Genomic DNA, 26725 nt, shown 5'->3' with positions numbered 1-26725 from the left:
TTAATAAAATACTTTTAAAGCAACATCATTCAAGCATAGTAAGACAAATAAATTAGTATTTTAAAATAGTTACAACTGAGTCAACTGTCTACTAAAAGCCATTTATGTTGTCTGAGGTCTCTGCTTTGACAACAGGTGCTCAAAGAAAGTGAGAAGAGAGGGCATCTTACCCTATACCAAAAGGAATCTCTCCCATTAAAGTAGGATAGAACTGTAGTTCAGTTTAGACTTCTCAACATTCATATCAGGACACTAGGGGGAACCTGAAAGCAGTACACTTCAAAAATCACTTACTTGCCTATGCTGATGCTGCTATTAATCCCAAATTTTCACTCATGGACAAGCTATTTAAGACATACATGTGAAGACGGCTTTTTTCAGACCACTGAGGTCATAATACTTAAACACTTGAAATTTAGTCAGTCATACAGACTAAATAAAAATCTGTAATAAGAAGTATGTTAAACTGTTTAGGAAATTAAATACTAAAAGCAGCCTGAAGAAACGTTTATTCTGTGTTTATTTGAAGCTTGTTTCCACTTTTGACTAATTCCATAACATAACTGGATTTTTTATAACATGTAATGTTACTAGCAACTTATACACATTCATAAACACATATGGTGGTCTCAACAGTATCATCATGAACACACTGCACAATAGAGGAACTACATCACTAGACTCTTGTAACCCCTGTGTCAGCAGGCTGCACTTCTCCTCTGGGTTTTAATTTGAATTTGCAAGATAATGTCTATTCTTAAAGTCCTAAAGGAATTAATTAGCATCAGGAGACAAGGATGGGCATTCAAGTTTGAAAGATATTGGCAGTATTCATGGTCTAATTCTTTCTAAGAAGGAGGATAGGAGAAGAGGGTTGTGGAGGATAGTTTACTAACGGTTTCCTAAAACTCACCCCTTTCTTTTGTCTTATTTTAATAGCTCTATGTACTTACTGACATTTTAAAGTGTTACTGTATTCTATAGCTAAACTTTCTCAAAAAAAAAAAAAAACAAAATAAAAACCACATACACAATCCCAAATCACTTTTAGATAACTATGTATTTTCTAGGTGTTGCAAGCTAACATGACTCCAAGACTTTTTTTACTAACGTAATCAATGCAACTGTCAAGTAATGCATATTAATAGAAAGAACAGAGTTGGACTTGATAATCTTAAAGATCGTTTTCAATCTGAATTAATTATTATTTCTGCAATTGTAATCATGTCACATCAGTACCTACACTGCTGAAATGGACCTTCCTTAGCATTTTACATTAATTCTGAAGGATTGACTTCTACATTTTTCAAACACTATTCTCTTCACCAAGGTTTTCTGGACACAAAAAAAGAAGGCAACACCCAAAAGCCTCTTTGCTTAAGTTGCTTGTATTGGAAGTAACACACTTCACTCAAGCTTAGCAATTTATGACAATGTTTAGAAATACTAGCACAGTGTTTGTTCATCAAACTCCACAGATTTCTTCTACAGGCAGCTAAAGAAAAATAAGGCTCCTGTCAAGAAGCTGAAGTTAATTATTTGTGGATGCATTAATCCAAAATATAGTTTTCAAAGCACTGACCTTCTCCCCTTCCCCAAAATAATGCAGATATAGTTGATATACATGAACTAGCAGGTAAATGCACACTTCTTGTACACATTTAATCATGAACAGGCTGTCCAGGCAGGTAGTGGATGGAGTCACCATCCCTGGAGATATTTATAAGATGTGTAGATGACGTGCTTAGGGACTTAGCAGTGTTAGGTTAGCAGTTGGACTTGATCATCTTAAAGGTATTTTCTAACAAAAATTACTCTGATCTGGTAAAAGTATACCTGGTTTGAGAACTACTGTTTTAATATGCAAATTTTCAACTTCACATTGCCGCCAGAATCCAAAATTTTATAGTCTGGGCTACCATAAATGCAAACACAGAACATATCCAGTCATACAGCAAACTACTGAATGTGACAGAAATCAGTCACCTTATTTAACAAAGCAGCACATTCCAAGTTATGTTCCAAGTTATTTATTAGGATTAGCCAAAATCCCATTTACCAAAAGTGTTAGAGCAAGTTAGCCTCATCATCAATGATAAAAGCATATTCAGCTTTCTTGTTTGCCTGTCTTTTCAAAAGGTCCTGTCCACTCAAAGCACTGAATACACATAGTAGGTGTATCTTTGGCCTTGAGCATATCAAATTTCTTCAGTTCCCTATTTATATTTTGCCCTTCATTTGTGTCTTCGTCACTGCTAAGGCAACTTACTGTGAATTAAAAGCCCCAGATTAATAGTATCTGTCTTCACTCAATAGACTACAGTCATCATCTTCCCTGAGTATAAGCCACCAGGCTATCTACCAAGCACATTTGCATAGTACAAAAGTTATGAACAGTTCTCATTTATTTTTGTCTATATATGTACTTAATTATGATCTATGTAATGATGTCAAACAAAATGCTTTGACATATAGTGTTTTAATTATGTCAACCAACATCATTTGCTGAACAGCTGTTCCATTAAAAAAAAAAATTAAGCTAGCATCCTATCCCTGTTTAATTTCTCCTTTCTTAGGGATCAGGTATTTTATCTTTATTGAGTCCTCTGTTGTGAAAGCTTGAATCTATAACTTTATTTAGTTAAAAAATAAATGTTTATGCAATTGACTAAGTAAAAATACTCTAAACTTCACAATAAACTGATCTTCCTCAGCTGAAGGTCTACCTAGAGCATCTAATTATAAAACAAGACATGAGAATATTTATCCTTACTATATGCAGATTCATACACAGTTAAACATTCAGTAAAAGCAAGCAAAATCAACCTAGCAAAGAGCACTAAAAATTATGCTGACAATAAACTCTGGTTACATTTCTAAAACAGGTAAAATAATTGTAAGCATTTTATATAGCATTAACAATTAAGGCACATAACAACAAAGGGCAACACTGGTGCCAACACCAATAAAAAACCACTCTGGTTGGTGTTCTTGCTTTTTGATTGGCATACATCACCAGTTATAAAAACTCAAGAATGCCTTCACAAGTCAGTTAGAAAAACTGTCCCTATATATGTCCCTATAAATGTCCCTATATTTACAACCTAAAATTAAAACTGTCCAATAACTGCTTTTGTACTCTTGATTTATAAAGCTGAAACATGTCTCTCTGTCCTATCACTATCTGCAGTTCAACCAAATATTAATTACAGGAGTATCTGCCTCCTTAATTTCCTTTTTGATATCTTTCAACAGCAAGCAAGCACAGCAATGTTAATAAAATTCAACCTGAAAACGGGAAGGATCTCTGCAGCTCTTGGGTTTTATCACTTCCTTAAATGAGTCATAATACTCATCAGATGCTATCTGTTTGTTTTCATATATACAGTTTTAAAATGCACAGCTAGCAGGGTGTAGCCATTTGACAAACAAAATGAGGAATTTACTACCAACAGTAACACCAACTGTGGCTATTCACCAACAAGTTTCTCATTTCCTTTTTCATACATAAAGTCTGCTGGGAAATATGTTTGATATGTTAAAGAAATGCATGTGCTTACATAATAATACATCCTCATAATAGTGCTGTACAAGCCAAAGAAAGAAAAGAAAAATCACTAGCCTAAAACAAGCAGTAGTTTAAATACAATCTTCCCAATTGTTTCTATGTATTTTTTTAAAAGGCTAAGAAGCAATAAATCTAGCAGTAGTGTAAGTAATCCTATTTTATTGTTAGAATGCTAATGAAAGAGCTCATAGTCCTTTGACTTCAGTTAGACAGATAGAAGACATAATCCTTTTGTCAGTTAAGTGTTCTTCCTGGGAAGCAAGCAGAAAAGAAGATATGCTAGTTTTTATCTGCACTAGTAAGCACCAGTAGCATTGTTGGGTTGTCTCTAAAAAAAGAGATGAAGTAATTCCTAGAACACAGACCTAAGCTGCAGCATTTCTACATGCAATAAATTATTCTTACAGATATTATAGAGAAAAAAAAAAAAAGAGAAGAAACTTCAAGCTTTTCACCTGAAGCATCTCTGATTTGGAAGAACTGTCTCCCCTCTACAGAACAGCATTTAATGAAAACCTCATTAAGGACCTCAAGGTAAGGGAAAGCAATGTGCATTAATACAGGCAGGTGATCTGTCAAAACATGAAATGTGAAAATCTTTTGTGTTTGGTCCCTTCAAGCTGAGAAGACAAGAAGTTATGCAACATCTCCAGCCAACACAACTGCACCAGCCAACTAAAAACATTAGTGATTATTATTAATGAATAGCTGCCTTGCACAAACGGCAGTAATTGCAAGTTTACAATACTGGAGTTATTAAAATAATATTGACATGATGTGTCTATAAGAAATCATTTGCAAGCAGAACGAAACATTCACATAAACATGTATGTTTTAAATCTATATTGTGAACAGAACTAGAGGCAGGATGTCACCATTCAGGTGCTGGGCTGCACCTCCCTGGTGCTTCTGACAGCAGTGCCCTCATCTGAGGACTGTGCGCCATCTGAGGTGCTCAGGTGAGGGATGAATACATCTCACAACTGGGGAGATAAGCAGGAGCCTCTGTGGCTTGCTGAATAATATTTTAGAAAGACTGAGGCTCATCCAGGCCTCAAACTATTGCACTTTTCTGCTTATGTCTACAGACACCAGTGACACTTCCAAAAACCAATTATTGATCAAATAAAAAATTATTACTGAGCACCGTGGGCAAGAGTGAAGAGGCCCAGGTGGTGTTTCTGTTACTCCAGTGAGAAGTGAAAGATTCAGGGCAGAGTAGATGCATGCAGAGAGTCAGTATGTGGTTATTAGCAGAGCTTTTACTGCTATGACCACAGGAATCCCCTTCATGAAGAATGATCCACCTGAAAGTGCAGCAAGAGTATCTTCACCACCAAGCACAGTGGAGAAAGGTGGTCACGCTTAAGAGAAGTGAAGACATGGGAAACACATGACACAAGGCTCTCACTTCTCTTGTGAAAGAGGCTGTCTGGGGACTCAGGTCAAGTGTTTGCACACAAGTGTACACAGTGGGAGAAGTAACAGGACTTACTATGAGCAGTCACAGAGCTACAATCTGAGAGGAACTGCAGAGTGACAGTAGGACAGTTCACATTACTGATGTGCTGCAACTGATGGATATAGGCTCTTGAGAAAGGCCAGTCTAGAAAGTTCAGGAACACCAGCAGGCTGTGCTGCCATTCAACAAGACCTGGACAGGCTGGAGGGTTGGGCAGGGTGAAATCTAACAAAATTCAACAAGGGCAAGGATAGAGTCTTGCATCTGGGAAAGAACAACTCCATGGACCAGTGCAGGATGGGGAATCAACCGTTAAAGAGAGTAGCACACGGGAAAGGGACCTGGGGGTGCTGGTAGGCAGCAGGATGAGCATGAGCCAGCTATGTGCCCTGGTGGCCAAGAAGGCCAACGACATCCCGGGGTATATTAGAAAGGCTGTGGGCAGCAGGTCAAGAGAGGTTCTCCTCCCCTTCTACTCTGCCCTTGAGTGACCACATCTGGAATATTGCATCCTGTCCTTCAAGAAGGACAGGGAGCTGCTGGAGAGAGTTCAGCACAGGGCCACCAAGATGATGGAGTGGAGCATTTCCCTTATGATGAAAGGCTGAGGGAGGCAGGGCTCTATAGCTTGGAGAAGAGGAGACTGAGGGGTGACCTCATTAATGTTTACAAATATGTAAAGGGTGGGTGTCAGTAGGATGGAGCCAGGCTGTTCTCAATGATGTCCAGTGATAAGACAACGGGTAATGGGTATAAGCTGGAACACAAGAGGTTCTAAAGAAATACAAGGAAGAATTTCCTCACTGTGAGGGAGCACTGGAACAGGCTGCCCAGATCCTCTGGAGACATTCAAAACCCACCTGGACAAGTTCCTGTATGACCTACTCTAGTTGGTCCTGCTCTGGCAGAGGGGTTGGACTAGATGATCTTTTGAGGTCATTTCCAACCCTTAAGATTCTGTGATTCTGTGAACTGTGATGGGTTTCAGTCTATGCAAAGGGCTGGCTACCGCACAGTACTTTGCTTAGAATGAGCAACAAGACAGTCAAGACCTTATGGATAAGAATCAGAGAACGGTCCAAGATGGGTAGTGTCCGCTACAGACCTCCTGATTAAGAAGAGCAAGTAGAAGAAGCCTCCATTCAAAAACCGAAGGAAGCTTCACTATTGCAGGCTCTGGTACACGTTGCAGCTTAAAACCACTGGTATCTGCTGGTAGAGCGTAGCCAGGCACACACACTCCATGAAAGTTCTTGATTGTGTTAAATGAAAATGGTTTCTTGGTGCAAATGAAATGAGTCAAATAATGAAGATGCTCTGCTGGATCCGTTGCTCACAAACATGAAAGAACCAGAGAGAGATGTGAAAGTCAAGAGTAGTTTCGGCTGTAGCAACCACAAAACTGTGCACTTTAAAGTCCTGAAAGAAGTGAAAAAGACAAATAGTACACTGTACATACAGTTACATGACAATTCAGAGCAGATTTCAGCTTGTTCAGAGATCTTCTTGGTAGAACCTCACGAAAGACCACCACAGAGGGTCAAAGGAAAGCCTGTGAGGGCTGCCTCATCATCAAGGCCAGTCTCCTCAAAGCACAAGAAGCACCATTTCTCCATGCAAGAATTCAAATAGGCCTGACAATGGACCAGCATGAACAAAAAGGGAACCTGTGACTGAGCTCAAATGCAAAACGAGTATATGGAAGGTGGAAGCAGGGGTGGGAGGAATATACTCACATTATCTAATCATGCAGAGGTAAAGTTAGATAAGCCAAAGCTCTGCTGGAATTGAAACTGGCAATGGATGTGGAGGGCAACAGGAAAAAGAGAAAACACATTTGATTTTTTTCCTCCAAAACTGAAGTTACACAACAGAAAGAGAAAACAAGACCTTTGTACAACGAGGTGTTATGTACATTAGCATCCACTATACATCCTTCTCTGGCAAAGGTAACAGAATCTGAAGCACCAGAGCCTTCTAAATGTGAACCTGAAATCTTATCAGTTAGCAATAAACACAATTTACTAGCTGCACTAGTTTAGTCATAATGTTGTCTAAAAGAAAGAAATCACACATGCTTCTGCTTAGGGCAACTTTTGAGATCCAGAATGCAGCAGTCTGAATCTCAACGTGGCAACAGAATTTTTGTACTCAGGAGCATTCACACTCCAGAAGTGCACACAAAATGAGACTGCACTGCAACATCTCTATGAACGCAGGTTTGCTTTAACCTCTTTCTATTCTTTGGTAACAAAGACATACAGACAAGATAGCCTGATTAGAGATTCTCTGGTCTTCCAATCATACACTGCTAGTGAAACAGAGATAGTGTTCATAAGTAGTACTTTTCAATGAAGTAAACTCTTAGCTTTTGCTAGCAAGGAATAACTGTTATCATTACCCTTGCCATAACCTAGGTTTTCACAATCACTTAGCTATCTTTCCTCATCCCAAAATAGTTTCCAGTCAAGACACAGCCAGCAAATATTTAGTAGATATTAGTCATGGAAAATGCAGAGGAATCAGTCTAGTAGAATAATGAGATGGGGGATTAAAAAAAAAAAAAAAGGAACCACTTTACACTTAAGGAAAGCATAGCTTTTCAACACATGCTGTCCACATACACACTTCTTAATACACATATGCCCCCATAGCGAAAAGATAATAAACAATTAAGAAAATAGTCAAGTTTTCCTGCAAGTCCTCGGTTCTCCCCACCTAAGAGCAAAGCTCTGTAGTCTAGCTGTACTGTAGAAGGGACACTAGCAAAGGAAAGAGTAGAAGGTCAAAGATCAGAATTCTAACATACATCAGTAGATGCTGCTAGATAAGTAATTGCCTCTTCCTGTCTGCAGCCTCTGCTCACTTGCCTCTTTCATAGGAAGCTCCAATTTGTCTGAAGGCATACTCCAGATCTGTGAAACTGAGGTAACAGTTTGACAACAGGTGCACAACCTAGAAACTTCTACTGAAGATTCTCTTTCAGTTAAAAAATGTCAAGAGACATTATTTTAGTTAAAAAACATCAAGTCTGGTTCTAAGTTTAAAAACATTTTGGTATTTCGGGATACTGTCTTAACTATGCTGCCAACAAGGCATGTCTAGATGCCTTCCAGCACAACTTCATCTTATGAAAAGTATTAGTACTCATTCTCTATCAATTGTATGAAATTAAAACTTCTGATGAGCTTGAAAACAAAAACAAAGCCACAAAATCTCCCACAACAGGACTCTAGGGAGGAAAACAACACACCTATGCCTCACAGGATACTGTACCTTGAAAAAGTGCAAAATGAACAATTGATTCAGGTCCTACTCAAGTTGACATTGTCTGCACCAAATATAAGGGAAAGAGAAAATCCATCAGGTACATCACCATGTACAAATGCAGGGGCAAAGTGTCAAACATTAAGAAAAAAACAAATATACCTTCCAGAAAAGTAAATGCTGAAGGAGGGCACAAGATTATATAAGAAACACAGCATTGCAAATACTTCTGCTAAAATGGGACTTGCTAGAATTAGTAAGTCGGGGACGTTGCAGGGTTACGAAGCACCACAGCATTGCTGAAATTAGACATCTTGTGCCAGTACACCCAAAGAGGACAACCACTCCACTGCAAAGCTTTGAATCAATTTAGTTTAAGGCATTGAAGTAGGAAAAACAAAGTCTCAGTTTGAGCTAACAGCCTTTCTTGGGTAGGAGTCACAAGAGCATCCAAGACTGTCAGATACAACACTACGGGGATCAGTACTTCAAAATATTGCTTCAAGCAACATGTGGGGAACAAAGGCTCTACTCAGGTGACACTGAACAATTTATAGAGGTAACTAATTCCCATAAAGCACAAGCATTCACTTTCTTGCACATTTATGAAAATGGAGCAGCCTTCCTGATATACAATCCTGGCACTGTAGCTAGAAGAAGAAAAAGTTTAGTCTCCTCTGTCGGTAAAGAAATTATAAATATGAGTCATACTCTGAAGACAACATGAATGAAAAGACTTCAAGAAACAAAGTTTCAAATACTTACATAAACAGGCATCCTGATATGTAACTGAACCAGCTCCATCTACCGGTTCAAACACACATGTCCTTCACCAGGACGTGCACTCTCTACTGTAGCAAATTTAACTCCCAGCGAAATAAGAAATACAGAGGGTGCCAAGCACAAACTAATACCAACTCTTACACAGATAATCCCTTCCAGTAACCACTGAGATATGCTGGCAAGATAGATTTGGGATGCTTGCATAATTGATTTTTTTCTCAGTAACATAAAAAGGAGCTTCTAAGATGTCAGGACTGACTTTAAACACAATTGTCAAGTTTCTTAAATAATACTGTACTATTTTCACCTACTGTTAATTGCACAAATGTGAGTTCAGAAATATGTATTTAAGAAGTTTTTAAGATCATCTGTAGAAGGATCAGTCTCATTCTTGCATTCAGACATTTATCAGTCTATAGCTTGTAGTGCTCTCCTCCATCTGCTTATTTATTAAAACCTTATTTGAACCACGCTATTCGTATCACTATTTCAAAACACTAGCTAGACAGCTATCTTAATTTTAGGAAAAAAACCTTGAAATGATGCTAAACTCTATCATTCCAGACAATGCTATATCTAAAGCACAACAGTATTCTTTGGAGATCTTCTCAAACTAAGTTCAAATATATTCAAAGTTATACTCTGTATTTTATCAATCACTAGTTAAAGAGCAGTTCTATTTACTAAGTACTACTACAGGGTCACTAAGTATTTTATGTCACAGATAACCTCCTGTAAAGGGAATCAAAATTCAAAAACCAGCAACAATCACAGTGATGTGTCAAAAAGCAGACCAATCACATAGACATAAGGCAACAACTACTCACCTTAATACACCTCACAGCTCATTCTGGACAGCAAATAAAACTAATGAAACGAAAACTAATGAAAGTTCAAGTAAGACATCACATTTTTGACAGTCATAGTAACTTAAGAACTTATAGAGATTGAGAGCACATAAACACAACAGCAGCTGTAAACTGCTTTAACCCAGAGGTGAAAGAGACATCACTTATAGTCCACTGCATGGTGAAAACTGTAAGAGGCAGGCACCCTACCCAAACAGCACACCACAAACAGCACCTTGTCTCTCTAAAGCCATAGATTCAAGTCTGCAAGGCTGTTAGGCTAATCAAATCCTCTCTCGTCCCAGAGCTATTTAGCTACAGCACGGACACACCAATATAACTGTACTGCTTTAACTTGTGGAGAGCATGTGTTCAGCCAGATGCCATGAACTCGTGGGGGAGGAGTGTTTCCTGCACAGTCCTCAGTCATGCAGTACAAACATATCCTCAGTCACCCTTGTCTAGCCATAAAGGGAAAACACCACTTCGAGCTTACCATGTTAATATGAAAAAAATATTACATGTACTAGCACAACATTCCTCAAAGACCTCTCATCTGACCTCCCATCACAAAAGCCACATGTCAAATGAGGCAGACAATAATCTTGCAAAGGAACATTTTCCACTATTTAATTTCTAAAGCTTTGAGTCATCCAAGGTATGTGGAAAGACATGAAGTAGTCAATTCTGTAAAATTTTGTTTTACTGTACTGCTGCTACTTACATTCTTACATATAAACTAACCACCACGTTAAATCAAGACCTTGAACATATTTTAAAAGGAAGTGTTTCAATAACCACCTAAGAGAAGTACTACATAGCTAACAAAGTTACCAGGCTATCTAAAATGCAGTACCTGGAACAAAGTCAAGTTCAGAAACCATATACTCCAATCTAGCTGCCACAAAGTACCTGGTTCTCCCTTAAAATGAACTCATGAAGTTATATTTAAGGACTTCCTTGAAAAGAAAAAGCACTTTGCAGTTGTGATTATTAAACTATTAAAGTTGTAATGACCACCAAGTTCTGATAGTTAGGATACTTCTCATCAATTTGTGCATTTTTTTTTTTTCATGTGGCTGTTAACTTACACTTCTACAAGCCTTCACAGGTTTTATCATGGATTTGAGAAGCCACGGATGCATCAGTGTAAAGGAATGGACAGACTCTGTTGAGGCAATGCCATGCATTGATGAAGTGGGCTGAAAGCAAAAGATTTTTCAACTGAAGCCTAACCTAAAAGGCCAAAGCTGTCACTGGAACACAGCCATTGTTGAACGAGATGGTCTCAATCTCACTTGATAACAGTACACACACATTAAAAAACAAAAGTGGTAGCCAACCATATAAACACTCCAGAAAAACCACAGAGACGCTAATGTCCTCTTCAGTGAGATATGGAAGACCACATCATTTTAATGCTTTGATTAGGAAAACCAGAAGGAGAAGCCTGGAAATACACCCTTCTCCAACAAGAGTCACTTTCAGTTCCATTATCATCTACATTAGAATAGTGATAAAACCAGACTTGTTTCACTGAAAGAAAAAGACCACACAAGCATAAACCCATTACTGAGTCATAGTGCATGGTTTACCACCCTGTGAACATTTTATGATCTACATGAAGTTGTATCAAATTTTAAAGAAAACTTAAGATCAAGTATTTTGAAAACATTACTTGCAAAATACCTAGAAACTGAGCTGCAATAAACATTCTGTTAAACATTACTTACAGCTGTCACAAAGAAATCCACTACACTATCTGGTAACAAACATCGTGACAAAAGCTAGAACCAATATCACTGGTTCACAGTATCAGGCATTTTAACACCATTACCGTAACTGTCAAACTCACCACTGTACAGAAAGCAACATACTAACATGCTCGACTCCTGTTTAAACAAACCAAAAAAAGAATGTCTATAAGTAGTTGTTGAGGGAAGAAGCAAAAATGAGACAAGCATACAACAACTTCTCCTTGTATACTCTCTCAACCTCCACCTGTTCTCAACTTAGACTTCCAGAGGCTTTCTCATCCATTTACTAACCACAATGCTCATCCAGCTGCCCCCTGAGCCCACAAAAAACTCATGTATACGTTGTACAGCAAGTATACCTCTGAACTCCCCCAGAGTGAAGAACTACCTGCTTTTGTTTTTTTCTGAGTCTAGCACCTAACTCTGATGTGACAGCGTGCCTCTTCTTGCTCTTCAGATGCTCTCTCCACAGCAGTCTTACAGAGCCTTACTGCATTCATTGTCCCACCACCCTTACTAGACTTGTTCAATCACTCCACATCTAGGAACTAATTCATATGTTGTTGCCCTTCAGTGAACACTTTCCAACAATAATGCATCTTTTCTAAAAACAGTTTACAGCTTACGAGGTATGAAAGAACCACGGACTTATGCAGTTACAGATCTCTTCCTATGGTATTCTCTACTCATCCCAGACGTTCCAATCATACGTTGCTCTCTGGCTGTAGTAAATAGATCAGGCATTTGTTTCACCTCTCCCTTTCAACTTTCACATACACGCTGCCACCAAGCAGTCTTCTCAAAACATAAGTGTTCTAAACACTTGATGAGTCTCTTCTTTAAGACTGGACCTAAAATTATAAAACAAGCAAGGTTAAAGGGCATTTTATACTTTTGCTAAAACATATCTGGGGAGTGTCACTCACACGAGATGCTCCAAGAAGTACTGGAGCTTACTCATTACATATGTGATGCTACATAACAACTGACAGAGATATTTAACAACATTGGAGGAAGGAAGAAAAGGAAGGATTAGGGAGTTATTTGATAACACTTCTGTATTTTTCAGCTACAGCACTTAAGTTCTCAGATTGGATTCACACTTTCTACAGTCCTTTCATCTTACCAAGACATTTCTTTCTGAAAAAGCTATGCACACATAAGCAGTTTCAGCAAGCTCTGCTAGCAGAAAGGTGGCCTGTACTATCAAAACCACTGGATTGGAAAAATTAAGTCAAATTGTATTGTCAAAAATACTTCTACTTCAGATTAAGTAGCCTTCATATACAAAAGGGTAACTCTTGCACACAAAAAGCACAAATGCAACACCGCTGTACTATGTAATTGCCCAAAGATGAGCATGTCCCGTCTCTTCAAGCCATTTACTTCATGTGTTTTCCCTAGAAATTCCTTTTTTCTAGCTCCTCGGAATCTCCCACTTTTCAAAGCACTTCGATTTTGTCTTGGCTGCAGCTACCTTCTGAATACACTTTGGTACCAAGGTCGGGCTCCTGACTAGGTGTTGCTGTTGTAAGGAAACTGACTTGAACCACTCCACTGAGCACCTCTGTTCAAAATGCCTAAATCAAAAATGACCACACAGTAGTACAGCAGCTTATGCATCTGTCCCAAAAGCTCATAGGTACTGTTCTAACAGAAGTTAACTAAATTACTCCTGTCAGGCCCAACAAAGATGCACTCAGAACACCTTGACTTCCATGAAGTCTGTAATCCTCTACATTTGGATTCACCTCAGGGTAATCATCAGCATCTTCCACTTATAACCCAAAACACTTGAAATCCAAAGCTTTTGCAACTCGCTACATATAACCTAGCATCTCCTTACTAGATGGGCACACTCTCCTGCCAGATAAGAAGAGATATCTCCAGCAGAGAGGCAAGGCAGGTGTAACACTAATTAAACCTACCAAGCAGTCTGCTCTTACCAATAATTTCTGTTGAACAAGCTAACACAAATTGGGAATACGCCTTTTTGGGGCGGAGACAAGGCAGCACAGAAGAGATCTATAAAACCTTTAGAGATTAACATATACATTAATTTCTGAAGCCAACAGATGATTGTATGTAACTGTAATAATCCAAGGAAACTACAAAAAATCTCAGACCTCTGAACTATCAACACTCTTGATATAACAAAGGAATGACACGCTAAATATACTGATGTCACAGGAAGCTAGCACTTCATTAGATAGCCAATTTTATCAAATATGACTCAAGGCTCTCCTTGAAAAGCACAGGAAAGATGATGAAAACTCATGTTTTCAGTGTTATTTCTCCACCCGTCACAGCATTCTTTGTGTCACAAACTACACATCCCTCCCCTTCAGGCACTGAAAACATGTCACTGTGTGACATCCATTCAGAAAAGCCCTTGAAGGAGAATATTAGAGTAAGGGCTAAGAGGCTCATAACCAAAATCCAGACCTTGAGTCATCTAAAGGGAGGGGAAATTACAACTGTGGAACCACATGTATTTTTCAGTAGCACAGGAAGTAAGGGAACGCATGTCTGCTTTACTTAGCCACCGGCCGGGGACGGAAATGAACCCAAGCTCGGCAGTTTTATCCATCTTCCCCCCACCCACACTCCAACCTCACCCCCCCTTACCCTCACGCCCAAACACTCGAAATCCGCCGGAGAACCTCGTCCACCACCTGACCCGACTCCGCGGCCGTGCAACACGAGGACAAGGGGAAGCTCGCCGCTCGCCATGTGTGCGCACTTCTTCCTCGCCCAGGAACTCGTCAGCGAGCGGGCCCGGGGGCAGGGAGGGAGGCGAGGCCCGGGGCGGCCGCGCCGCCCACCGCCACCGGCAGGAGCCCCGCGGGGACCTCACAAAGGAGCGCGGGGGACTGGGTCGGGGTGGCCGTAGAGCGCGTGCCCCGGCGGCCCGGAGCCCGCGGTGTAACAAAGGCTCCGGTCCCGGCGCGGGGCGACGCGGGGAGGGGGCGCACGGCCGCGCGCACGGGGGCGGCACGCGGACACACCTGCGCGCCCCCCGCCCCGCGCCGAGAGAGGCCGCGGAGCCCCGGGCGCGCGGGTACCTGCGGCGCCGTTCCCGCGTCCCGCCGCCGAGGCGTGGGGAGCCGGAGCAGGGTCCTCGCCGCATCCTGCCGCGTCCCCGTCCCCCGACAAAAGGGGAGCAAGACGGCCCCGGGCACGACGCGGGCGGCGCTGCCCCGAGGCAGCCCTTTGTGCGCCCCCCCCCCCCCCGCCCCCCGCCCCCGCTTTACCGTAGTGAGCAACGGTCTCATCTGCTCGCCCGCCCGCTCCTCTTCCATCGCGACCCCGCCGAGATCGCCCGAGAGAGGAAGGCGGAACGGGAGGCGGACGGCGAGCCGGGGCTGGAGCTGCGCGGCTGTCTGCCTGGCGGAGGCGGGCGGCGCTGGTGCCCTCAGGACGGGGTGGCCGCGACTACTCCGCCGCGCCGGGGGCTGAGCCCAGACGGACTCGGCGCGCCCGCTCCCCCCGCCCCGCGCGCGACCGGCAGCGCCGTCAGCCAATGGGAGGGAGCGCAGCGCCCGGCGCGTCGCCGCCCCCGCCCGCCACGGGCCCCCCGGGGTCTGGCGCGGCGCGGCGGGGCGGGGCGGGGAGCGGGAGGGGCGGTGGGCAGCGCGGGGCCGCGTGGCGGGCAGAGCCGCCGCCCCTCAGCCGCCGCCCGGGCGGGGACCGTCCCGTTCCCGGGACTGGCGGAACGGCTCCTGGCTCGGCGCGACCCCCGCGCGGGGAGCCGCGAGCCGCAGGGCTGCCGCCGAAGAGCGGGAGCGAGGCCGGTGCTCAGGTCCGTTTGACGCCCTCCTGCCGCAGCACCCCTTCCCACTCGCTGGTGACTTCTGCCAAGGTTCTACCGTGCAAGCTGAAATTTTCCATGCCAGGTGCCTGCCTCGGGCTGGTTTATTTTTTGGAAAAAAAAAAAAAAAAGAAAAGAAATAATTCTGTCACTTCCAAAAATAATATTATTTGCCCTTGTGTAAATACTCCGACCATCCTGTACCCAAAAGGCTGGGGGTGGGGATAGTGTCAAGGTTGTGCTTTTGGCTGCCTCTATAAAGCTTCACTCAAGTAGAAGTTTTTAGAAAGAAACAGCTGTTTACCCGTCTCTAGTAGAGATAACTTTTGTCTTGTCTGCCTCTGGATGGATTACACCCTCCTGGGACACTCTCAATTCTAAAACACCTTGTGCCGATAGGACTGAATGTGCACATCCACAGCAGATGAACCATCCCTTCATGCTTCCTGTGCTTGGTAATATGCTTACATCGCCCTACGGCTGCTTGTAATGACAACTGCTAGAGCCTCGGAGAGAGTTGGACATCCACAACCCCTTTTTCCACCTGCCTGTTCCTTCCTGACTGGAAGGCAGGCTTTCTTTGGCAAGACTTCTGGACTGAGTTGTCAATGAAACTCTAATACTGTACATGCAACACTTTGACAGGCACCAGCGGGACAGAGATGTAACACAGCCCCACGGCACCTGCAGTACACCAACACTCTGGGCCATGCTGGGGATGCTCTGGGCTCAGTACTTCTTACATACGGCGTGTGAACTCTGAATGCCTCGAATGTGTCGGGAAGAAAATACCAGTGATTTCACTGCATGCCGAGGTGACAAAGTTGGGATGGGTCACTTGAAGACAGACACAGTGAGCTGAGGACCAGCCTGGAATCACACGAGGTGCAGTGTAAAAGAGAAGGCAGAGTGACTGATGCAGATACAACACAGACAAGACAGATGAAGGCAAGGGCATCAGAACTGGACCTCTTAAATGGAGATGAGAGCATTGCTGGTTTTATCGGTAGCTTTAGAAGCAGCAAATGAAATGCATACGTGGACTAAGAACACTATAAAAGGAGGCTCTGCAGAGCCCACGGGCTGTGGGTGTGTAAGCAAAGCAGGCCTCTCCTACTGCCTGCCAGAAGAGGCTTAGCACAGGTTTAGCGGTCTGCGTGCTTGAGAGACTGGCCACCAGATAGTAAAAGGCTCTGAACCTCCGCCTGAGCTGCTTAGTGACCAGCAGTCATCTATGCTTTTCAGGAAAGCCACAGGCAGAGATAGATCAGTCTGCAGTTGAAACCAGTTCACTGTTTCTCTGTAGGGAAGCAGATATCCTGCAAGGAGCAGCAGATGCACATGCTGCTGAATGGCACTGCACACAGATGCAATCTTGGCCATGAAGCCAGAGCTCTTGACCCATAAAACTTGGAAGACACTTTTAAATGAATGACTTGGCATGGGTCTACACGGGGTCACTATAACCTGTACTTTGAGGAACATGTCATTACTGCAAGCTGCACTAGTTGTACCGAGGAGATGGAGTAAGGGAAGCTGTGTGGAACTGATTGATCAGGGAGCAGTAACAGACAGATATACAGATAACAGACAGAAATAAAGCACTGTGCACAACCACCACAAAAATAATAACCTTGTTATTAAGTGCCTTGATACACCTGCAGTATAACTGTGACCTGTTCTCTCCTTTCCTCTTCCAGTAACAGTACTGACAGAGTTTCTACTCAGATAAACCATTGAACCATCTTGTGCTAGACAGCATGGACGGACTGTAACTTCATGTCCCACATAATAAATGCTAAATAGGTGTCTTGGGAAGCAGATCACAGAGGTCCTCCTTTGATACTGGTATGAACAGAACCCATCATCACGAGCACAGAACTTCTTCATTCTCTGGGGACCCAGCCCAGAGAACAGTAATATCTAAAGTAAGGACTTCCTGTAATATACAGCAAACTACAGTATTCAGTGAGGTTCCTTGGGGACAGCTGACAGAATATTTCTAAAAAATCAGCCCAAGTGAGAAGAACATTCAGTCCATCAAAAGGAAACTACTGACATGAGTGTCAGTTAAGTTTGGGCATTACTGGATATTCCTTTTCCATTATCCTCTTGATCTCTGAAGAGGGGTTCTGAAGAGGGATCTCTCATGAAATGATGCTCTAGCACTCTTTTTCCTGGCATCAGAGAATGCTCAATAAACCAACCAAGGCACAGTAGGGCCCAGCATTCATTCATCATACCTCCTTTAGTGTGCTATGCTGAGAACAATATCTCCAGGTGAACACCCAGTCATTTGCTCAGCTGAAAAACTCGTTTGCTCACTGCATTCCATCTGGTCACTGTATGTATATCTGTAGCAGAAAAGGCCAACCTAGCTTCCCTATGCCATGCTGCCTGAGTGAAAACAAAGCGATGTCTGTGTTCACATTCAGCTAACCAGAACTTCCCAGTGTTTAAAACCTACTTTTTCCAAAATGTCCTGCTGAAACAGAAACAGGCCAGCTTTGTGCATATGAGCAAAAGAGCAACTGTCTCTGACACACTAGACAACATGTGAAAGGAGATGGGTAGGGCTCACGTGGTATCGAAGAAGTGGATCTTCAGTATTTTTAATAATGTACTTGTTCCAGCACGAGTGGCCCAATAGTGCTTTTCCCCTGCTCCTCTTCCTCCAAATCCTATGCACACACATTCTTGGCCATGGATGGAAGAGGCAGAAGTTGTTGGATAAGCCAGATCTCTGATGAGGAAATTACCAATCTCCTCAAGGCAGAGCCATCAGTATCAACTTTACGCTTTACTTTCCCGCTGTTTCGTTTCTTGCCAACTATCAGGCACTTAAGGGGCTCGAAGGAAGGAAGCGAGGAGCTGATCAAAGCACCTTCCATCCAGCCTGGTACCAGCATCTGATCCACTCCGCTCATCAGCTGCTCTGCCAAGCGTGACCCCTGGCAGGAAGTTACCACAGACCTCACAAACAGGATGAAGAGACGGTGTCTGATGGGATAACTGCAACGGCCATTACCTCTACTGAAGCACACTCTTTCCCAAGGTTTTAGGCTGTCAATACTGGCTGTTCTTACAGGCCGACACAAGATCATTAATGAAAACTTTGGCAACTTCAAAAGTGGGGAGTATCTGCTGCATGTAGTCATAAAAGTAGATTATTTTGGCAACAGCAGTGCCCCTAAGAAGAGCCCTAAGAGTGATTAATGAAGAAAATTCTGGGAGTCACTAGTCCATACTCCTTGTTACCCTTTCTCCCCATAGAAATCAGAAAATCGGAAATCATTTCCGTGGCTAGGGCAGTCTAGGAGTGATGAGCCACCAATGGAAAGAGAAAAAGAGGGAGAAGCTGAATGTGAAAGATGATAAGGGGGCTGTCCCTACTTTCTCATTAGAGCATCTGATGCTGGCAAAAGCAAACAGAAATTCAATAAATGAAATCACTATGGGAGGAGAAGATGAATGCAATATGCAAACAACCTGTTCCTATAGCTGTGCTAGGACAAAGAACATTGAAATAGGAGTAACAGTAGTCAAACAAAAGGGATAAGGGCAAAGAGACACAAATAGTAGTGCAAACAATCACAAAGAAATGGGCAAGAGAAACACCTGGGTAGGGTGAGAAGACTGTCTCCAAGCAAGGAAGTGGAGTAAACTTGGGGAGAAAGATGCTGATCTCTTGGGCATCAGAAAGGTATCATGTTAAAAGAGGGATAGGAGGAAGAAGGAAAGAGACACACAAACTAGAGCTGCAAAAGGAGAGGCATTCTGGCCTTATGCTCATAAAGACATAGGAAGATAAGAGTTCTTTGCTAGGAGGCAGAGTATAGCAGAAAAACTGAAGAGTCTCAGGATGTCTGACAATATACTCTCTAAATCACAGTTTGAAAAATGAAACTTTTCCCCGGCTTGGTCAACTAAACAGTGCATTCTTTACATTCTAGGTACCTGTTTGCCAGATTCAGACTGCAAAAAAACCCAAAGATATTTGCCAACAGAGCCAGAAGATGTTGAGTTTCAAAGATGAGTGTTATACAATACTTAGCACTTCAAAAAAATCTACCAGTTGCAGGTATCTAAAATTAGATACTGAAGATCAGTTGAAGCTCTTGACACTGTTTGGCTGCAAAAGGAAAAATACCCCTTCCTGTATTTGTGAAAGCTGTCATGAAAGTGAATACTTATAAACCAACCAGACATATAAAGCTGAACACCAGTAAAAAGCACAGAAGAAAAATAATATTTTTTCCCACAAAGTAGTAATTAATAAAGTAATAACTCTATCCTAAGTCTGCACAACCAAGATAAAATACTAAGAAGTTGTTCATTTAGTAAATGCTGGTATGTTTTGTGTGTGCTGAATGCAGTAAGAATGATGTTGTCAAAAAACCCAACTTCAGGGACTGAGTAAATTAAGACCATCTCATAAGGCACATGAACAACGTGGTCAAACCAAAACTAGTAGCAACCTGCATTCTGGCAGATTCTAAACTAAGATTTACAAATGTTGTGTTGAGTGCTTGTCTCCACACAGTTTGTGGCTGTAATATTAAATGCAAAATTGTGACTACATATTTATTGTATATTAATATGGCCAAGGATCAAAGTTATTCTTGTTTCTTTCCATAAGATTTATTGCTCTGTGTGGTTTTAAAATGCTTATGAAGAAATAATCACAGGCCTGAGGAGTTCATCATCTAAAGTTAAGAAAAAAGGCAGACTAGAGGACAAGTGCAGCATGTTTGAGGTATACCAAAATTACCAAATTCCAAAATTAAGGCACAACAAATATCTCTCCTAAAACCACCTCTGTTGTGATGCCCTCAAAAAATATTTCAGTGTAAACAAAACAATGATGTCACCATCATTATAGTCACTAGCTTAAGTGAGTACCGGTTCAGATGAGTAAAGTAGGTTTGAAAAGTATATAGCAAGTCAAGACAGGTTACTTAGGAAATCAAATCACTTCCACTTCATTTTCCCTCCTCAATCATCCTGTCTTATATAAGATCAATTGTCTTTATGTTTCTTCTTTTCTTCCACATAAAGGGAAAACCAGATTTATGTTACGTAGTTCAAAACCGGTTTTTAATCTAGGGAGATTTGTTTCAGTTTGTCTTTAAAAAATGAAAAGAAAAGAAAAGAAAAATCTGCTGCCTAATCACTTTTCTGGTATGTCACAATAATGAAATCAGTACAGATCTCTGACAGAAGGAAAGCATTTACTAGTTTCAGTGTATAGAACCAGGACGTCTTAGAAGGCATGGTCAAATAGTATGAAAAATCTCTACCAAATGTCTTGATTGTGTCTCCATCTACTGCTATTTATTCCTCTTTAGTACCAACTTTACTCATACACAGTACGTACCTTGTCCAAGTACAACACAAAGAACAGATCTGGCAATCAACAGTAGCAGCAGGAGGCTTCAGAGAAAACTTTCAGTTAAACTTCTATACTTGTGAAAATACACGTCGCTGTTTTTTAACACAAATGTATATTTCTTCTCCCAATCAGCTTTGTGCAATATCTAAAATGTAAGACATTTCAGCCACCTATATAGAAAAGCAGTGAAATCCTTTGTCAGACTTAATCTTTTGTTTAATGATCACTGAGTCAGGGAACCAACTCAGCATCACCATGGCTAGCTTACTACAAGAAAATACCTTCCTGACATTCCAGTTTCACAAGGTTTAGCTCTATGGTAGCCATGGTATTTACTTTTTCACTGTGGTGTTGTTTAAGCCCAGCTGGCAATGAAGAACCACCCAGCTGCTCACTCACCCCCACACACACCCCCATCCTCCTTAGGATGGCAGAGGACCCAGCAAGATGGGAGGAGAAAAGATAATCAAGGGCCCTGTGGATCAAGACAAGGGCATGGAGGTCTCACTGACAATTGTGGTTCTGAGTGAAACAGACTCCACCTCTTAATTTAGGAAAAAAAGCAAGAACAGTTTAATCTGCTACGAGCTAGAAACAAAACAGACAGAACGTAAAAACAGAGCAGGATGATGAGAAAAATACAATGAGCACTAAAGATCTCCTTCCCCCACCCCTCCTTTCTTCCCAGGCTCAGCTCACTGCTCCCGATATCTCTACCTCCTCACCGCTCAGCAGCACAGAGGGGCAGGGAACGGGACATTGTGGTCAGTCCATCATAAATAGTCTCTGCTGCATCTTTCTTCTCAGACGACTCCTCACATTCTTCCTCTGCTCCAACACGGGGTCCTTCCAATGGGATACAGTCCTTAACAAACAAAATTACTCTGGTGTCAGTCCTTCCCAAGGGCTGCACAAACTCCTCCAGTGTGGGTTTCCTCCATGGCCAGCACAACTCCAGGCACATTCTGCTCCAGCCACCCTCCCACAGAGTTACAGTCCCTCCAGGCACAGCCACTCCTGCCCTGGGGTCCTCTATGAACTGCCAGCAGGTCTCAGCTTCACCGTCACCCTCCATGGCTTGCAGTGAGACAGCTGATGTCTCTCCACAGAATGCAAGGGAGTCTCTTCTCCAGCATACCTCTCCCTCCCTTCCCTCAGCGGCCTTGAAATCCACATGGTTGCTTCTCTCTCATCCAACTCCTTCCATCACCTTCCAGAAAGAAAGAACTTTCCTCTTCCAGCTTCTTCTTCTTAAAAAGTGATTGCGAAGGTGCCCAGTTGGCTCAGCCCCAGATGTGGGCCTGACTTAGAACCAGGGGAAGTTTTGAGCAACTTCTTACAGAAGCCACCATTGCAGCCCTGTTACCAGAAATGGCTCCACACAAATCGATGACACCCTGGAACAAAGAAAGGAACAGTTCTTTAACTTAAAAGACAACATTGTCACAACTTAGGCAGGAAAACATTTCTAGACACCAGAGAATGAAGGTCTAGGGCACCATTATAAGACGGGTCATGGGCAACATTGAGAAAGCAAGAAACTACTTAGTTTAAGATAGACCCTAAAGTAGTCATTAAGGATTTTAGCAAGTAGATGCCTGCAACAGGAGAGGATTCTTCAAAGAAAAGATTCCAAAAAGTTCTTTGCAATCATGTGGTCTCATTCATTTCACAGTTGTACTTGTTCCTTCTAATCTATATAGTCTCTCAGTAACATTTTAACCTCACCCATGCAGGCCTTCACGTCATCAAAATAATCAGCACCCTGTATTATAGCACTACTTAGACTTAGGTCTCAAATTTAACCTTTTAACCCATTCCTCAGCCAAGGAAGAATATTAAAAGTCAGTTAACTTCTGTAAAAGTTTTTCACATACACAGAAGGAGGACAGCAAAGAAACACCAAAGATATTCATACATCCCATGTTTCAGGTAGTAAGGTAAATTGTGCAATATGGGACACTAAATCTCTTTTCCCATAAGGCTCTTTAGATGATCATATTCTTCCCACACAATTTCTCTTCCATCACCCCAGGGAGTTTAATCATTCCTGTTGTGATGAAAAGCCAGCTTCTAAATTAGTTTGGACACCCTCTGGACTCAGTTCCAAAACGCCCAATTAACTACTTGCCAATTATCTAACACACAAAATGCCTTCAGAGCTGGCATTTCTATTTCACAATGTCATACCACAAGGTCTTCACCCAGGATCTGGTGACTACACCTTTGAAAAGAGTTGTAACATCATCTACGTTAACATAATTTTCCTTTCTTTCAATAATTGGTTTAAACATAAAAGGGGAGAACAGTTAACTTTTTACCATTTGAACAATCTTTACTCAGTATGCTATTAGTAGCTTAATTTTTGTTTATGAAACTGAGCTAAAAAGAACCTAAAACAACAAAAATAGACACTATATTTATGTAATCACTACCTTTCCAAGTGAAGTATCTTTACCATGTGCTAAGTTTTCAGTTCACTGTTGCGGTCTTTATTTTCCGACCAAAAAGCACGTCTAACTTCAGCTGCTTTTCTTTTATATTTGAGAAGTTTCAGCTCTTGAGAAGTAAGGTACCTAGGGACAAAAAACGGTGACATAACAAAGTCATAGTCCTTTAATATTTCAATAAATCATTGTAATAGAATATAGTCAAATATCTAATCACAAATTGCAACTGAAATGTTTTACTGAATATTGTCAAATTGATTAAACATTGCCTTTTCCAACTCTTACTTTCAAGTGGAACCCTATATATTTCCATTTTCTCCAGGAGAGTTAGAAAATCTTTACTTCTAAAGGGGAATTAAGCAAGAAGATTGGAGTTGGAAAGAATATACCAATAAGACAGGGATGCAACCCTTTCACTCCTGGCCTCCTGAGAGAGAACAAGTTTGAATGTTGTTTCTACCAGAGCATGGAAAGGAGAGTGAAAAATATGTTTGTTGATGAGGTATGTGACTGATGCAAATGAGGTTACACTTCCCGCTAGGCACAGCTTTGTGATACTTTTGGGGAGGAAGTAGGTGGCCTACTTTGCTTCCACCCTCACCTAAAGATAAATATTTACTGCATAGGTCATTATCCCCAGTCTCTCTGTTTTTCTGGCACTGATTGAGGAGCACAGGTATAAGGAACATTTATTTACAAGTCAAATTCCCGTCCCGCATTTTCTTATGTTGTAATTAACTTTAAGACAGCAGTGCTGCTAATGAGCTGTATGTATTCCCTAATGCAAATCAGATTAGGAATCGCTGACGTTACAGCCTCCTCGCGAGGGGACTGTTGTCAAAGTGTCTTGTACAAATGCAATTTCTAGAAATTTCAAGTCTCCTATCTGAGACTTCTAAATAATAAATACCATAACAACGTACTACATTAAGTGCCTCAACTGAAATTAAAAAGAATCGGTTAAGTTTAGCTGCATTGCTCAGGAGATAGAGCAATTACAGCACAAATCCAGAGATTACTGTCCCTCTGAATATTTTTCTTAGCAAAGACAACTCCTCACAAATCACCTATTGATTAAATAAAGTCATACTTTCCAGTTCCTTGTAATCTGATCTATTCTTGTATCTTTTTCTTAATGAAGAAGCGTTCATCAGACTGTTCTGAGAGGTGAGATGTCTGCAAAAGAGTCCAGAAAAAACAGATCGCAAAAAGTTGAGTATTTTCCTGAGCCACTGTCAAAGTGCACTCTTGTTCTTGCCGTTCAGGACTCTTCCATCCATGTGTTTTGTATTGTAGTGACTTCCTCTATTTCCAGTCTAGAAATCACCATGGTACAAATTCCACCTCTTAGGCAGTTCTGGGCAAAGAAACTATGAGGGTTAGAGCAAGAAGCAAGCAGCTCAAAATGAAAATGGACAGCTAAGGCAAGCAAGGTGAATGGTCTGTCTCAATTCCTAAATTGTCTGTACTCCAGTCTAGAGGATTTACCAAACTGTCTGGCAGTGTGCTTAGAAGAGATGACCGCAGGCCACCACAGTGAAACATGGAAACTGCTACCTGCACCTTCTCCGCTGTAGGATGTAAGTTCTTATCATGTTTATGAAAGTACCAAATTGTAAGTAAGTGCTACCCGGGACAATTGTTCTGTCAACAAAGGGAACACATGTTTCTGCAGCACTCCTGTAACTGAGTAGGAGTCAGATTACATCCCATCAGCCAGCTGGGAAGCTAAGTTTTCCCTTGTGATCCCGAAAACACCAAGTTGTTTTTGGCAAGATACAAATAGCTGTGTCCCTGACAGACATCGAAGCGCTGAATGCCCAATTATGGAGAAGTTGGATTTAAGAGTTTCAGATCTGAATTATGGACTTCACCTTAATTCAACAGTTATTGTAGAACATTTTGCCTGTCAAGTTACAGGCCAGTCTGGGGGAAAAAAATAAATACAGAAGTTCAGCAAACATTTGCCAATGTACTTGCACTTATCTAGCAAAGGTTTAAAATGGCTATAGCCAGACCACAATTTTCAGTATTAATGAAATGCAATTGCTTTCTCTCAAAATTTTCTCCTTTTTTTAATTTATATTAGTGGCAAAAGAGGTGAGAATGCAAGTTGGGGTCTATCCACATAAAAATTTAGATATATGAAATAAAGAGCTTCTTGGATTTTCTTCCCCTGAATTTGCAAAATTAAAAGTTTATCCCATCTTCCTGTCTTCAAAAACCATCTGGATGTACTGACAAACTCAGGATCTATGCAGATGCCTTCAAAACTCCTTTGAACTATGAGTTTAATTTCTTATTTCCTATTGCAAAAAGTTCTTCTGCACGGCTTTACAATTACATGGGATAGACCATACTATCCTCCTTCTTTACTATAGTCTATTTTGAAGGTGCGTTATTGTTGTCTCAAGTCTCAAATACCTGTCTAATAATAGAAAAGTCAGATTTCTTGAAAGACAAAACTTTTCTCCTTGTGATCATGCCACTCACCATAGCAGAAAGTTTCATACACAACATTCACTGAGGAATTCATCCAAACTGCCTTTAGATATTAGATCATTTATGACATGTATTAGAATTGCTATTTATTGAATACTATTTACTGACTATTTTTTCTGGCAACTTTCTGTCTGCAAATGTAGTTCAGTGTGTTAGATTTCCTCTTTCAAAGACCGAAAGTAGAACCAGCAGCTACAGAAGTTAAGTTTAAACAAATAATAAGGAAAGAGAAAATACATGGATACAGTGTGGAAGTGGTTGGGAAAGAGATTTACAAGACACAAAAAATTACTTACATCTTTTACACCAAGCTCCCTCACCTGAAATGATTTACATCTGTAACCAGATACCTGTATTAGTGACTAGATTGCCATGTGTGCTAAATGGGCTATAGTGATTACTCTAAAGTTTAAGAAAATCTAGGTTCTTTACTTAGTGCACGTTACAATTTAAACTTCAAATAGTCAAATGTGAGAGGGAAAAAAAAATAGGCATAAATCTTGAGCCTAACTCGTGACTCTCATATTGAATCAGCTCCCAGTTACAAAACTCTTGATTACTTTCGTGTCTTGCATCTGCTAAAGTATTCCCAGTCTAAAGTAGGAAACAAAGGAAGGATCCCTGTGTTACTCCCTCAGGCGTGGTATCATGCAGGACACAGGCCCACAGCAGAGGCATAGCCAAAAAAGAAAAAATAGGAAAAGGAATAGAACAATTTTAGTCTGATCTTTCCATTGGTACATCCTCCCAGGTCTCAGCAACCAGTGTGGGGATCTCTCAGTCTGAAGGCTGTCACTATGCCACCATGTTCACGAGCTTCTAGACAAAGCCACCGTGACATTCTTCAACACATATTTAAATGAATGTATACTTTTCGTGATCAAA

General features: G+C 41.5%; 1 protein-coding gene across 1 annotated transcript in view; it reads right to left on the bottom strand.

Moving 5' to 3' along the window:
- Positions 1-15090, bottom strand: part of SLC4A7 (solute carrier family 4 member 7) — an 88558-nt gene extending 73468 nt beyond the window's left edge. Inside the window, exon 1 of the mRNA XM_061997295.1 lies at positions 14940-15090. Coding sequence (XP_061853279.1) covers positions 14940-14987 — 48 coding nt within the window. The 5' untranslated portion in view covers positions 14988-15090. The remainder of the gene's footprint in view (positions 1-14939) is intronic.
- Between the last annotated feature and the right edge of the window lie 11635 nt (positions 15091-26725).

The sequence above is a fragment of the Colius striatus genome, chromosome 5 (genome assembly GCF_028858725.1).
Source record: "Colius striatus isolate bColStr4 chromosome 5, bColStr4.1.hap1, whole genome shotgun sequence".
Taxonomy (NCBI): Eukaryota; Metazoa; Chordata; class Aves; order Coliiformes; family Coliidae; genus Colius; species Colius striatus.
This window is presented reverse-complemented; position numbering and strand designations above follow the sequence as displayed.